This window comes from Phoxinus phoxinus (genome assembly GCF_949152265.1).
Source record: "Phoxinus phoxinus genome assembly, chromosome: 20".
Lineage (NCBI taxonomy): Eukaryota > Metazoa > Chordata > Actinopteri > Cypriniformes > Leuciscidae > Phoxinus > Phoxinus phoxinus.
In genome coordinates, this window is record NC_136895.1 from 32,652,566 (window position 1) to 32,667,770 (window position 15,205).

General features: G+C 49.1%; 3 protein-coding genes across 3 annotated transcripts in view; 1 reads left to right on the plus strand and 2 right to left on the minus strand.

Moving 5' to 3' along the window:
* Positions 1-2,801, plus strand: part of tmem43 (transmembrane protein 43) — an 8,885-nt gene extending 6,084 nt beyond the window's left edge. Inside the window, exon 12 of the mRNA XM_079592242.1 lies at positions 2,094-2,801. Coding sequence (XP_079448368.1) covers positions 2,094-2,296 — 203 coding nt within the window. The 3' untranslated portion in view covers positions 2,297-2,801. The remainder of the gene's footprint in view (positions 1-2,093) is intronic.
* On the minus strand, positions 2,778-10,679 carry LOC306987736 (rho-related GTP-binding protein RhoA-B). The gene is made up of 5 exons (XM_079592260.1): positions 10,599-10,679; positions 9,503-9,660; positions 8,472-8,592; positions 7,940-8,070; positions 2,778-3,155 (listed from the first exon to the last, which is right to left on the minus strand). Exons 2-5 carry the CDS (start codon positions 9,656-9,658, stop codon positions 2,982-2,984), a joined length of 582 nt encoding a protein of 193 aa, XP_079448386.1. The 5' UTR covers positions 9,659-9,660; positions 10,599-10,679; the 3' UTR covers positions 2,778-2,981.
* Positions 10,680-12,136: 1,457 nt separating this feature from the next.
* On the minus strand, positions 12,137-13,084 carry ora1 (olfactory receptor class A related 1; the record flags this gene model as incomplete). The annotated part of the gene is made up of 1 exon (XM_079593054.1): positions 12,137-13,084. The coding sequence occupies exon 1, from the start codon at positions 13,079-13,081 to the stop codon at positions 12,137-12,139; it is 945 nt and encodes a 314-aa protein (XP_079449180.1). The 5' UTR covers positions 13,082-13,084.
* Positions 13,085-15,205: the final 2,121 nt, after the last annotated feature.

Here is a 15,205-nt window from a genome sequence, read left to right on the forward strand (position 1 = left end):
TTGTCGTAATCATACTCTAGATCTAATACTATCACATGGAATAGATGTTGATGCCGTTGAAATACTGCAGCAGAGCGATGACATCTCAGATCACTATCTAGTCTCGTGTAAATTACATTTAGCCAAGGCTGCAAAGCCGACTCCGTGTTATAAATATGTTAGACCGATCACTTCTGCCACTAAAGATTGCTTTATCAATAATCTTCCTAATCAGTTTCATCATCTCAGCATCCCGGATAGCTTAGAAGAACTTGATATTGCAACAGAAACTTTTAACTCTCTTTTCCAGCACTTTAGACACAGTTGCTCCACTGCGCTTAAAGAAGATTAAAGAACATAGTCCAACGCCGTGGCACAACGAGCACACTCACACACACACACACACACACACACACACACACACACACACACACACTCAGGCCCTTAAGAGAGCAGCCAGAAACATGGAGCGCAACTGGAAGAAAACAAAACTAGAGGTGTTTCGGATTTCATGGAAGGAGAGCTCGATTGCTTACAGAGAGGCTTTAAAAGCTGCTAGATCTGCTTATTTTTCAACCCTATTAGAAGAAAATAAACATAATCCTAGGTATTTATTTGAAACAGTGGCTAAACTAACGAAAAAGAAAGCTTCAAGCTCAGAAGTTTCCAAGAAACACAGCAGTAATGACTTTATGAACTTCTTCACTTATAAGATCGATAATATCAGGGACAAAATTATAACTATGCAACCGTCTAATACAGTATCGCATCAGGAAGTGCATTGTAGTCTCCCTGAGGGAAAATTTGATTCATTCATTGCTATAGGAGAGGAAGAATTTTGCAAACTCGTCAAATCATCTAAATCGACAACGTGTATGTTAGACCCAATACCGACTAAGCTGCTGAAAGAGATGCAATCTTTCATTTGAAAGTCACGTGTCTAGTATCTGCAAGGCTAGATTATTGTAATGCTCTACTGGGTGGTTGCCCTGCACGCTTAACAAACAAACTCGAGTTCTTACCAGAACCAGGAAGTATGACCATATTAGCCCCGTTCTGTCAACACTGCATTGGGGACAAGTATTAACTGGCTGGAGTTTTGAGATGGCAGTAGACGTGAAGGACTATAATGCGTTAAGAGCTCGCTCAAGTACTGCGGAGCTAAACCATTTAGTGCTTTGTAAGTGATCAGCAATATTTTAAAATTTATACGATGTTTAATAGGCAGCCAATGCAGTGTTGACGGAATACAGTGTTCCTGTGGTGCGAGTTGGTGTCAGACTCACACACACAGACACACTCTCTCTCTTTTTCTCTCTCTCAGTGGAGTGTGTTCCTGTGGTGCGTGAGCTGGTGTCACACACACACACACACACACACTCACTCTCTCTCTCTCTCTCTCTCTCTCTCTCTCTCTCTCTCTCTCTCTCTCTCTCTCTCTCAGTGGAGTGTGTTCCTGTGGTACACACACACACTCACTCTCTCTCTTTTTCTCTCTCTCAGTGGAGTGTGTTCCTGTGGTGCGTGAGCTGGTGTCACACACACACACACACACACACACTCACTCTCTCTCTCTCTCTCTCTCTCTCTCTCTCTCTCTCTCTCTCAGTGGAGTGTGTTCCTGTGGTACACACACACACACTCACTCTCTCTCTCTCTCTCTCTCTCAGTGGAGTGTGTTCCTGTGGTGCGTGAGCTGGTGTCACACACACTCACACACACACACTCACACACACACTCTCTCTCTCTCTCTCTCTCTCTCAGTGGAGTGTGTTCCTGTGGTGCGTGAGCTGGTGTCACACACACTCACACACACTCACTCACTCACTCACTCTCTCTCTCTCTCTCTCTCTCAGTGGAGTGTGTTCCTGTGGTGCGTGAGCTGGTGTCACACACACTCACACACACTCACTCACTCACTCTCTCTCTCTCTCTCTCTCTCAGTGGAGTGTGTTCCTGTGGTGCGTGAGCTGGTGTCACACACACTCACACACACACACTCACTCACTCTCTCTCTCTCTCTCTCAGTGGAGTGTGTTCCTGTGGTGCGTGAGCTGGTGTCACACACACTCACACACACACACTCACTCACTCTCTCTCTCTCTCTCTCTCAGTGGAGTGTGTTCCTGTGGTGCGTGAGCTGGTGTCGGCGGGGCTGAAGATCTTCTCTCTCTGCGTCTCTTGTTCTCTGTCTCTGCTGACGGTCTCGGCCGGCTGGATCTTCTACCGGCCACTCCTGGGCGTGATGCTAGCACTGCTAGCACTTCTGCCGCTAGTCATCGCACGCGCCCGTGCGACGGCCAAGAAGCACCAGTGACCCGTGTGACGTCCAGCAGCTTCAGCTTCTCCTGCACAAACATCTGAACATTCTTACAACACACATTTACTGGAGAACATGAAGTGAGTTTGTGCCTAAAAAGAGAACTAATATCTGCCAGTGGGGCCTTAAAATATTCAAAGTTTTACCTTTGAATTTTCTGACTTCATTGGAAGATTTTTGTTCTTGTTTTAAACGCATTTCTCCGAAAACGAGCCTTAATATCTTCAGTCATGCTTCTTCTCCAGTAAATGTCGATGTAAGAATGATTAGGTATTTGACACAGAGCCACTGAGGAAGAAGCTGTTCTTCAGTGTGAGCAGGAACGTAATGTACAGTGTGTGTCCACACGTGTGTGTGTCCACACGTGTGTGTGTCCGCACGTGTGTGTTCAAGCTCTTTTTGATGTTTATCGTGAACCGTTCGCTGTGTTCCTCAATGAATGAATGTAAATGTAAAGCAATGCACGAGAAACACCAAGCGTCTTATAAAGGCTTTAATACACAAACATACCAAAGTCTGTTTATTGTGAAAGACAAAAGAGTGATCTTCAAGTCTGTGGGAGTGTGTGTGCAGGGCTGGTCCAGATGGGTTGCATATGTGTGTGTTTGCGGCGAGTCTGAAAGCGGTAAATACTGATGTAAACTCTCAGCACTAGAGGAACTGCAGGAGTTGAAGAGTAAGTTCACAGCAGGAGGCACTTGTTGTTGTTCTTGCCCTTGCGCGCCTGCAGCGCCGCCCTGGTGGCCATCTCGAACACCTCACGCACGCCGTCCTTGCTTTTGGCAGAGCACTCCATGTATCCGAAGGCACAGATGCGGTTGGCCATGTCTCGGCCCTCCTCGGGTTTGACCGGCTCCTGCGGACACAGAGGATTCACAGGATCTGACAACAACTTCACAACGTTTGTGGATTTAACCCTCATCCGTCCCTCGCGTTCTGTAGCACAGCTGTCCCTCTCTCTCTGTAGCACAGCTGTCCCTCACGTTCTGTAGCACAGCTGTCCCTCTCTCTCTGTAGCACAACTGTACCTCTCTCTCTGTAGCACAGCTGTCCCTCTCTCTCTGTAGCACAGCTGTCCCTCTCTCTCTGTAGCACAGCTGTCCCTCGTGTTCTGTAGCACAGCTGTCCCTCTCTCTCTGTAGCACAACTGTACCTCTCTCTCTGTAGCACAGCTGTACCTCTCTCTCTGTAGCACAGCTGTACCTCTCTCTCTGTAGCACAGCTGTACCTCTCTCTCTGTAGCACAGCTGTCCCTCTCTCTCTGTAGCACAGCTGTCCCTCTCTCTCTGTAGCACAGCTGTCCCTCTCTCTCTGTAGCACAGCTGTCCCTCTCTCTCTGTAGCACAACTGTACCTCTCTCTCTGTAGCACAACTGTACCTCTCTCTCTGTAGCACAACTGTACCTCTCTCTCTGTAGCACAGCTGTCCCTCTCTCTCTGTAGCACAACTGTACCTCTCTCTCTGTAGCACAGCTGTCCCTCTCTCTCTGTAGCACAGCTGTCCCTCTCTCTCTGTAGCACAGCTGTCCCTCTCTCTCTGTAGCACAACTGTACCTCTCTCTCTGTAGCACAGCTGTCCCTCTCTCTCTGTAGCACAACTGTACCTCTCTCTCTGTAGCACAGCTGTCCCTCTCTCTCTGTAGCACAGCTGTCCCTCTCTCTCTGTAGCACAACTGTCCCTCTCTCTCTGTAGCACAGCTGTCCCTCGCGTTCTGTAGCACAGCTGTCCCTCTCTCTCTATAGCACAGCTGTCCCTCTCTCTCTGTAGCACAGCTGTCCCTCTCTCTCTATAGCACAGCTGTCCCTCTCTCTCTGTAGCACAGCTGTCCCTCGCGTTCTGTAGCACAGCTGTCCCTCTCTCTCTGTAGCACAGCTGTCCCTCTCGCTCTGTAGCACAGCTGTCCCTCTCTCTCTGTAGCACAGCTGTCCCTCTCTCTCTGTAGCACAGCTGTCCCTCTCGCTCTGTAGCACAGCTGTCCCTCTCTCTCTGTAGCACAGCTGTCCCTCTCTCTCTGTAGCACAGCTGTCCCTCTCTCTCTGTAGCACAGCTGTCCCTCTCTCTCTGTAGCACAGCTGTCCCTCGCGTTCTGTAGCACAGCTGTCCCTCTCTCTCTGTAGCACAGCTGTCCCTCGCGTTCTGTAGCACAGCTGTACCTCTCTCTCTGTAGCACAGCTGTCCCTCTCTCTCTGTAGCACAGCTGTCCCTCTCTCTCTGTAGCACAGCTGTACCTCTCGTTCTGTAGCACAGCTGTCCCTCTCTCTCTGTAGCACAGCTGTCCCTCTCTCTCTGTAGCACAGCTGTCCCTCGCGTTCTGTAGCACAGCTGTACCTCTCTCTCTGTAGCACAGCTGTCCCTCTCTCTCTGTAGCACAGCTGTCCCTCTCTCTCTGTAGCACAGCTGTCCCTCGCGTTCTGTAGCACAGCTGTCCCTCTCTCTCTGTAGCACAGCTGTCCCTCTCTCTCTGTAGCACAGCTGTCCCTCGCGTTCTGTAGCACAGCTGTCCCTCTCTCTCTGTAGCACAGCTGTCCCTCTCTCTCTGTAGCACAGCTGTCCCTCTCTCTCTGTAGCACAGCTGTCCCTCGCGTTCTGTAGCACAGCTGTACCTCTCTCTCTGTAGCACAGCTGTCCCTCTCTCTCTGTAGCACAGCTGTCCCTCTCTCTCTGTAGCACAGCTGTCCCTCTCTCTCTGTAGCACAGCTGTCCCTCGCGTTCTGTAGCACAGCTGTCCCTCTCTCTCTGTAGCACAGCTGTCCCTCTCTCTCTGTAGCACAGCTGTCCCTCGCGTTCTGTAGCACAGCTGTCCCTCTCTCTCTGTAGCACAGCTGTCCCTCTCTCTCTGTAGCACAGCTGTCCCTCTCTCTCTGTAGCACAGCTGTCCCTCGCGTTCTGTAGCACAGCTGTACCTCTCTCTCTGTAGCACAGCTGTCCCTCTCTCTCTGTAGCACAGCTGTCCCTCGCGTTCTGTAGCACAGCTGTCCCTCTCTCTCTCTAGCACAGCTGTCCCTCTCTCTCTGTAGCACAGCTGTCCCTCTCTCTCTGTAGCACAGCTGTCCCTCGCGTTCTGTAGCACAGCTGTCCCTCTCTCTCTCTAGCACAGCTGTCCCTCTCTCTCTGTAGCACAGCTGTCCCTCTCTCTCTGTAGCACAGCTGTCCCTCGCGTTCTGTAGCACAGCTGTACCTCTCTCTCTGTAGCACAGCTGTCCCTCTCTCTCTGTAGCACAGCTGTCCCTCTCTCTCTATAGCACAGCTGTCCCTCTCTCTCTGTAGCACAGCTGTCCCTCGCGTTCTGTAGCACAGCTGTCCCTCTCTCTCTGTAGCACAGCTGTCCCTCTCGCTCTGTAGCACAGCTGTCCCTCTCTCTCTGTAGCACAGCTGTCCCTCTCTCTCTGTAGCACAGCTGTCCCTCGCGTTCTGTAGCACAGCTGTCCCTCTCTCTCTGTAGCACAGCTGTCCCTCTCTCTCTGTAGCACAGCTGTCCCTCTCTCTCTGTAGCACAGCTGTCCCTCGCGTTCTGTAGCACAGCTGTCCCTCTCTCTCTGTAGCACAGCTGTCCCTCTCGCTCTGTAGCACAGCTGTCCCTCTCTCTCTGTAGCACAGCTGTCCCTCTCTCTCTGTAGCACAGCTGTCCCTCTCGCTCTGTAGCACAGCTGTCCCTCTCGCTCTGTAGCACAGCTGTCCCTCTCTCTCTGTAGCACAGCTGTCCCTCGCGTTCTGTAGCACAGCTGTCCCTCTCTCTCTGTAGCACAGCTGTCCCTCTCTCTCTGTAGCACAGCTGTCCCTCTCTCTCTGTAGCACAGCTGTCCCTCTCTCTCTTTAGCACAGCTGTACCTCTCGTTCTGTAGCACAGCTGTCCCTCGCGTTCTGTAGCACAGCTGTCCCTCGCGTTCTGTAGCACAGCTGTCCCTCTCTCTCTGTAGCACAGCTGTCCCTCTCTCTCTGTAGCACAGCTGTCCCTCGCGTTCTGTAGCACAGCTGTCCCTCGCGTTCTGTAGCACAACTGTCCCTCGCGTTCTGTAGCACAGCTGTCCCTCGCGTTCTGTAGCACAGCTGTCCCTCTCTCTCTGTAGCACAGCTGTCCCTCGCGTTCTGTAGCACAGCTGTCCCTCTCTCTCTGTAGCACAGCTGTCCCTCGCGTTCTGTAGCACAGCTGTCCCTCGCGTTCTGTAGCACAGCTGTCCCTCTCTCTCTGTAGCACAGCTGTCCCTCTCTCTCTGTAGCACAGCTGTCCCTCTCGTTCTGTAGCACAGCTGTCCCTCTCTCTCTGTAGCACAGCTGTCCCTCTCTCTCTGTAGCACAGCTGTCCCTCGCGTTCTGTAGCACAGCTGTCCCTCTCTCTCTGTAGCACAGCTGTCCCTCTCTCTCTGTAGCACAGCTGTCCCTCTCGTTCTGTAGCACAACTGTCCCTCGCGTTCTGTAGCACAGCTGTCCCTCTCTCTCTGTAGCACAGCTGTCCCTCGCGTTCTGTAGCACAACTGTCCCTCGCGTTCTGTAGCACAGCTGTCCCTCGCGTTCTGTAGCACAGCTGTCCCTCGCGTTCTGTAGCACAGCTGTCCCTCGCGTTCTGTAGCACAACTGTCCCTCGCGTTCTGTAGCACAGCTGTCCCTCTCGTTCTGTAGCACAGCTGTCCCTCGCGTTCTGTAGCACAGCTGTCCCTCGCGTTCTGTAGCACAGCTGTCCCTCGCGTTCTGTAGCACAGCTGTCCCTCGCGTTCTGTAGCACAGCTGTCCCTCGCGTTCTGTAGCACAGCTGTCCCTCGCGTTCTGTAGCACAGCTGTCCCTCTCTCTCTGTAGCACAGCTGTCCCTCTCTCTCTGTAGCACAGCTGTCCCTCGCGTTCTGTAGCACAAGTGTCCCTCGCGTTCTGTAGCACAACTGTCCCTCGCGTTCTGTAGCACAGCTGTCCCTCTCTCTCTGTAGCACAGCTGTCCCTCTCTCTCTGTAGCACAGCTGTCCCTCTCTCTCTGTAGCACAGCTGTCCCTCTCTCTCTGTAGCACAGCTGTCCCTCGCGTTCTGTAGCACAGCTGTCCCTCGCGTTCTGTAGCACAGCTGTCCCTCGCGTTCTGTAGCACAGCTGTCCCTCACGTTCTGTAGCACAGCTGTCCCTCTCTCTCTGTAGCACAGCTGTCCCTCGCGTTCTGTAGCACAGCTGTCCCTCACGTTCTGTAGCACAGCTGTCCCTCTCTCTCTGTAGCACAGCTGTCCCTCTCTCTCTGTAGCACAGCTGTCCCTCGCGTTCTGTAGCACAGCTGTCCCTCTCTAGTCCCAATTTTACATTTATTTTGTCTGAGAATGAACAAATTCAACAGAATTAAGGAAAACGCAAGCAGAACTATAGTATTTTTTTTTTCATGCGCAGAATAAAGGGGCGGGGCCTGGTTGAGTTAGTTAGTAGTGTGGTAAACTGGCGGTTATGGTGCGGGGCATTTCCCAAACACACTCGAAGCGCTCGACCAATCACAACACACTGCTCCAGCCGACCAATCAGAGCACAGTGTGCTTTTCAGAAGGAGGGGCTTCATAGAGACAGGAAGTAAACAGAGCGTTACTGACAGACGGGGAAGAGAGGAGCCGCAACAGTGGAGAATATGAGGAGAATAATGTGTTCTGGTGCTGTTCACGACACAGAGTGAGAAACACACCTGCTTCATCTTGAAGAGCTCGCGGCGCGTGTGCTCGTCGTTCCGCAGGTCCTTCTTGTTGCCCACCAGGATTATGGGAACGTTGGGGCAGAAATGCTTGACCTCGGGCGTCCACTTCTCAGGAATGTTCTCTGAGGGCCAGAAAGGTCAGAGTTGAGATGAAGCAGCAGCAGAGGTGTGTGTGTGTGTGTAGATGTCCTATCGCTGTGTGTGTGTGTGTGTGTGTATAAGTGTGATGTGTGTGTATGTAGATGTCCTATCTGTGTGTGTATAAGTGTGTATGTAGATGTCCTATATGTGTGTATAAGTGTGATGTGTGTATGTGTTATAGGTCTGTGTTATGTGTGTGTGTAAAGCTGTGTGTTGTGTGTTTGTAAGTGTGATGTGTGTGTTGTGTATGTGTGTGTGTGTGTGTGTGTGTGTGATGTGTAAGTGTGATGTGTGTGTATGTAGATGTCCTATCTGTGTTGTGTATGTGTGTGTGTGTGTGTGTGTGTAAGTGTGTGTTATGTGTGTGTGTGACGAGACTCACCCAGGCTGTCGGGGCTGTCGACGGAGAAGCACATGAGAATGACGTCAGTGTCGGGATAGGAGAGCGGCCGCAGCCGATCATAATCCTCCTGTCCCGCCGTATCCCACAGCGCCAGCTCCACCTGGAACACACACACACACACACACACGCCATGATACACGCTAGTCTCTGTCTCGCGGGCGCGGGCGCTCGCTCTAGATTCCGGGAGATTTTAACTAATTCGCGGGCATCAGTGAGCCGCTATCAATATGCGGGAGACTCCCGGACCTTCCGGGACACTTGGGATGTCTGCATTTCTGAAATAATACCGGCATTATAATTATTGATTTTTCATTAGGCACTTTGTTTGGTGCCCCCTCATCTTGGTGCCCTACACACAGCGCGTGCTGGGAGCGGCGGCGCTGTAGTCGTCACCCTGACATGACAGTGCGTAGAGTTTGCCTATAATGTAAATGACTTGTTATTTTATTCAAGCTTTCTATCTATTTGCTAAAAAATAAAGTGAAATAGGCATTCATTAGTAGGCTAAATAGCAGCATGTTGAAATGATGTGCCAAAATGCGCTTTCTATTAGGCTACAATGAACATATTGTACAGTAGCCTATCAGATAAGGTCAGGTTTGCCGAAGTGCGTTTAATTCAGGCTTTTTGTTTATTCTTGTCCCTGTGCGCCGATCGGAGACGGAGTTCTGCTGATATTCTGAGGTAAGAGCTTTCTAGTCTCGCGGCTGTCATCAGCAGCGCCTTCTATCGGCCAATCAGCGGATGGCGGGCGGGGGCGGTTTTGAAAATTGGTCAAAAACGCTGGTGCGGACGGATGATGAGGTGTGTGATGCGGTTGCGGATGAAATAATAGCCCATCCGCGCATCTCTAATACACGCCAGTCACATGACACACGCTCAGCCACACGCCAGTCACATGACGCGCTCAGCCACACCCCAGTCACATGACGCGCTCAGCCACACGCCAGTCACATGACGCGCTCAGCCACACGCCAGTCACATGACACGCGCTCATCTGCATTGCTCACCTGCTTGCTGTCCACCTCGATGTCGGCCACGTAGTTCTCGAAGACGGTGGGCACGTAGACCTCAGGGAACTGGTCTTTACTGAAGACGATGAGGAGGCAGGTCTTCCCGCACGCGCCGTCCCCGACGATCACCAGCTTCTTACGGATCGCCGCCATCTCTGAAAACACACTCGCAGATTAATATCATACGGTCATGTTTCTCTGCGAACCGAACCCACAGGCCACGACCTCAGTGTTGTTAATGCCGTAATCTACAGTTTGCGCTACAGAAACGCCTTTTATTATATTTCATGTTAACTATATATTTATTTATATTTAATTTCTTCAATATTACATTAATTCAACAATATATACGCACACATATATTAACAATGTTTTTATTTATATTCTAACTAAATTGAATGCAGCCTATTATATTATATTTCATATTTTTTGCATCTTGACTTTATTCATGACAACTAACCAGATTTCATGATCAAATATGACGTACATCACAATAAAATAATAAATCAAGTGCAAAAATGTCACGCAAATTAAAGTCACACAATAGTCAACAGACTAATTATTTTACCATGTGAAATATTATTATTATCATTGTGTAAATGAAAGGCGCTGCTGCTCGTTAAATGCTGACACTTTAAAAAAACACTGTCATGGAAAAACTAAAACTGAATGAAAACAACACGGCTACTCCAGGAAGAGCTTCCCATGACCAACACGCAGTTGTCTTTAAATGTGTTTATGCTGCTATCTGACCAGTTCTGAGCACTTTCTGTTCAGGAATAAATGCAGATTCTTACAGCGTAAGGGTGAATAATATTAATATTATGTCAATCACAGGGATTCGTTTCTCATGTACATAAATACAAACTTTTAAAACAAAAGAAACGTTTATTTTAAATGTGCCAAACTGTCGCTGCGAAGCTAACAGCTACACCACCGGAAGTGATCGACTCTACTCAGTAAAGTCGTCATTCAAACCATCAAACATCAAGGACCCGACAGACTCTCTCCGGCAGGTGAAGTTTAATATGAGTCTTCATCTTTTTTAAAGCTTGGAAAAGCGGGGGGGAAATCTAATTTAACTCGCTCTCACCGTCAGTTTAACTCGGCTAGAGTTTTCCGGGTCGGTTCAGTGCGCGCGCCTGAAGCCAGACACAACCAGACAGAATGGCGGATTACAAACAACCCGTCAAACTAAGAGTCCCCAACAGACGCGTCAAAATAAGAGTCCTCACACTTCACTTTCCAACAGTTTGTTTATTAAGTGCATATATATTTCACATTCAAACACAGACAATATAGTAACGTCTGAAGAATGACAGACAAGGGAGGCTTTGTTTCTGAACTTTTACTCAGAACGCAGAACAGAAGCGCTCCTCACTCTACTAGTCTTTCCTTACTTCCCGCTTAGGAACTCCCCCGCGTTAAAGGGATAGTTCACTTTAAAATGAAAATTCTGTCATCATATTCTCACGCTCAAGTTGTTTCAAACCTGTATGCAGAGGTGGAAAGTCCAGGTTCAGAAAGTAAAAGTCCTCCTCAGTATTTTGTTCCAATCACCTGGATTTGCTAATTAGCACAGTTTTTCAGCCAGGAGATAGAACTAATTAGTGAAATCAGCTGACTGAGTTCATGGGTGGAATAAACATATGGCAGGACTTTTACTTTCTGACCCCTGGACTTTCCACCTCTGCCTGTATGAATTTCTTTCTTCTGCTGAACACAAAGGAAGATATTTTGAAAAATGTCAGTAACCAAACAGGTAACTGGTCCCATTGACTTCCATAGTATTTTTTCCCCCTACTAAGTCAATGGGACCAGTGAACCAGTTGACAGAATTTTCATTTTAAAGTGAACTATCCCTTTAACTGCCGGTGCAAAAATAAAACCACAATTTCACCACAATTATCAAGAGTGTGTGCGCTACACTATCATAAAGTTGGTAAGCCTGCACTATTAGCTTAACTAAGACTAAGAGTTCAGCTTTTGACTTCTGCTTACCGTCCTCTGCTTGGTCAACTAAACTACCCGTCAAATAAAGAGTCCTCAACAGACGCGTCAAAATAAGAGTTCTCACAGTTCACTTTCCAACAATTCGTTTATTAAGTGCATAGAGTTTTCACATTCAAACACCGAGACAATATATATCAAGTCAAGTCACCTTCATTTATATAGCACTTTTGACAATATATATAGTTTCACAGCAGCTTTACAGTGATAACAGGAGATTACAGTGACAGAGATAGCTTTGGCTTTACAGCCGCTCTAGAATAAAGTTATTGTCGAGCAGTTCGTTTTTGATCGATTCACTTCCATTGCAAAGATCATTAGTTATTAACTTAGGACCCGCTAACACGACACATTTGAACTGAAAACAGAAACTTGTGTTCTTGACGTTCATTTGCACGACAGCAGTGTTTGGAGGCTTGAGAATGCAAACTTTGAAACTGGTTCCAAGGTGCAGGTTTTGAAAATTTTTGAAAAACGAAACGTGAATATATGAAAACGCTGACGCCGTGCACATGCATATGATGTGTTTAGTCTATAGGTAATCGCGTTTGAATATATATGTACGCAGGCGCGTAGTCTTTCTTTACAAACATAGAGTTTGTAGCAGCACTATTAGCTTAACTAGGACTCTGAGTGTTTGACGTCTGCCTGCTTGCTGTCGTCCGCCGCGTCCGCGCTCGCACACACCATCCTCGCTTTGACCTTCTTGTTGGAGGAGATGATGAGGAACGGGCTGAGCGAGGCGTAGCACGAGGAGAAGAACACCCTCATGTCGGCCACCACCGCCGGCACCTGCGCCACCGTTAGCATGTAGATCCAGATGACGTTATCAATGCCGAAGAACACGGTGTACAGAACCACTAGCATCAGCACAGTCTTAGCGGCGCGCTTCTCTTTGCCCTGTGAGCGGCGGATGCCCTTCAGCTTCCGGCCGTGCCGGTGCAGGAGCACCAGGAGGAACCCGCTGGAGCCTAGCATCACGCCCACGAACGCAAAGTCGCGCACTGACACGGCCACCCCGTTCGCCACGTAGGACAGGTTATCGCGGAAGTCCACGTGGCAGAAGCCCAGGTTGAGGGTGAACGGTGGGACGGTGCCGTTGCGCGGCGCTACGGAGAAGAAGGGTGCGGCGATGCAGACGGCCATGTTGAGGAGCCAGAGCGCGGCGAAGCCGGGTAGGATTAGCTGCGGGAGTCGAGGCTTGAGGCGGGAGAGCAGCGGGCCGGCCGCGGGGGCGACGCTAGCCGCCTGGAACACGCTCAGCATGCAGGTCAGGCACACGGACAGCGCGCGCGACACGCGGTACAGGTATATGACGGCCTTACAGCCGCCGTCGGTTAGCAGGTTCCTCACGCCGAACACGCTCAGGGTCTGCGGGACGCCGCGGGTTAGCAGCAGGAGCAGGTCCGCGAACGCCAGGTGGCACAGGATAGCATCTGCGGGTGTTAGCCGAGACTCGCGCAGAAGCATGTGTGCGTACGCTAGCAGCACCAGCGCGTTCGCTAGGATCCCCAGACCCGTCTGCAGCAGGAACGACACGCCTTTGATGGTCACGCACAGGTCCATGGAGCCGCTTAGAGAACGTGTGAGTCGCGGCTCAATATAAAGCCTCGCGTACACCCGCGGGAGGGACTCAAACCCACGCAGAGAAGAGAGAGAGCTAGAAGTGAAGCAGAGAGGAGAAGTGTCCAGCTGGGGCGTAATGACTCCAGGGGCCGGTTGCATAAACATAGCCGTCATGTTAAGACAGTGTCTTCAATTCTAGTATGACCCACTAGCAGTCAGTCAGGGGCAGCCAGGCTTAGTTTTCGGTATCAAATTAGGCTAATCTAAGTTTTTAAATAACTGATTTAAAAAAGCCTCGAAGTGCCTCATAAAAGTGTGATGTCTAACTTTCTGCAACCGGCCCCTGGCATCAGGCTTCTGTCAGGACCCACATCAATGCTTCTCCTTTCCTCAGTTTGGTTTTTCACCTTAAAATATAATCACTTTTAAATTAATGTCACATTTAGCTAATCGTTTCGTTGTTTTTGACCCGTTTAAACTTGTGTTTGAATAATAAGGTTATTATGACCAGTGAAAGTTCACGTTGGACTTTCACAAATGAAGATTTGGTTACACTTTATTTTCAGGTGTCATTATATATTTAAGTACTGAGTAATATTAATTAACAACATGTACTTACTATAGGGTTAGGGTTTGGTTGAGGGTTAATTGCATGTAATTATGCACAATTTACTCTTATTACTATAGTAAATACATGTAACGTGCAAGGAAAATAAAGTGTTACTGAAGATTCTAAGATTCTCCATTCTAGTGTATTTTTGTGCACTTCATTTCATTACGATCAATCTATTTCCAAGTTTAACAGCCTGACAGTGTAAGGAATGAAGTGTGTGTGTTGTTTGTGAGGAATGAAGTGTGTGTGTGTTGTTTGTCCTGTAATTGAGAGTCCTCAGGAGATAATTAGACAACATTAAGCTAATGAGGAGCTGTGGGACGTGCAGGTCTGGGCTGGTCTGTTTTCTTCCCATCATTCCCTCACGCTACACACACACACACGCTACACACACACACACATGCTACACACACACGCTACACACACGCGTGTTTAACATCATCACACTGTTCGTTAAGGGTTTTTAGCATGTAACAGATGCCCTCGTTTCTGGACGGCTTAGTTAATATTTAGTAATATTCTAGATCTGCGTGCACTGGCACTATTGGAAACAAAACTTGAACTGAATTGATCTGCATAATGACTCTGTTGTCTTCTTAGAGCTGAACTGAACTCTGTTTGCATCTTTGATTCTGTTATTTTCCCGTTTCTCATTGTGAAGCGGCTTTGAAACGATCAGAAGTGCTGCGATACAAAGTCCCAAAACTGCTCCCAGAAATAGGGACAAGAGAACAGATGGAGGGGGTTTCCGGTTATGGCGCCTGAGGAGTAGACGTGTGCGCGGCTCGCTCCCAAAACTGTTCAGTGTTTTCTAATTTAAACCTCAGCATTTTCGTTTGCATCTGACAGCATTTGTTTGTTAACTGTTTAGTGACTTCAATCACTTGGGCAATGTCCAAAGGAAAGGGCAAACAGGTTGATAAAGACCGAGAAGGCGCCTCTACACCGGTTGCTAGCATTACGCTAGCTGAGATCAGTGCTTTACATGACGACCTCAGAGCCTCGATCGCCGCGGACTTCAAAGCATCTTTCGAAAGCTTGGCAACCAAGCTAGATAACATTCAGTCTACTGTGGCAGATCATGATCTTCGCATCGGTAATCTTGAGTCTGGCACTACGGAAATAAGTCAACAGCTTGAGCAAGTCGAAGCTACGTGTTCGAGGCTCCAGAAGGACAATGAGTGGCTCAAGGCTAAAGTCTCAGACCTCGAGAGCCGCAGCCGGCGGCAAAATATTAGAATTCTGGGCTTACCAGAGTCAATCGAGGGGCCGCGTCCGACTACATTCTTTTCCCAGCTCCTGGTTGATGTCCTTGGATCTCAGGTGTTAACCTCGCCACCTGAGCTGGACAGAGCTCACCGTAGCCTCGCACCTAAACCAGCGCCAGGGCAGAGACCGCGACCTGTCATTCTGCGATTTCATCGCTTTCAAGTGAAAGACCTGGTCATCCGTGAATCTCGCAAAAAGGGTGAGCTGCTGTATGAAGGACATAAGATCCGTATCTTTGAGGA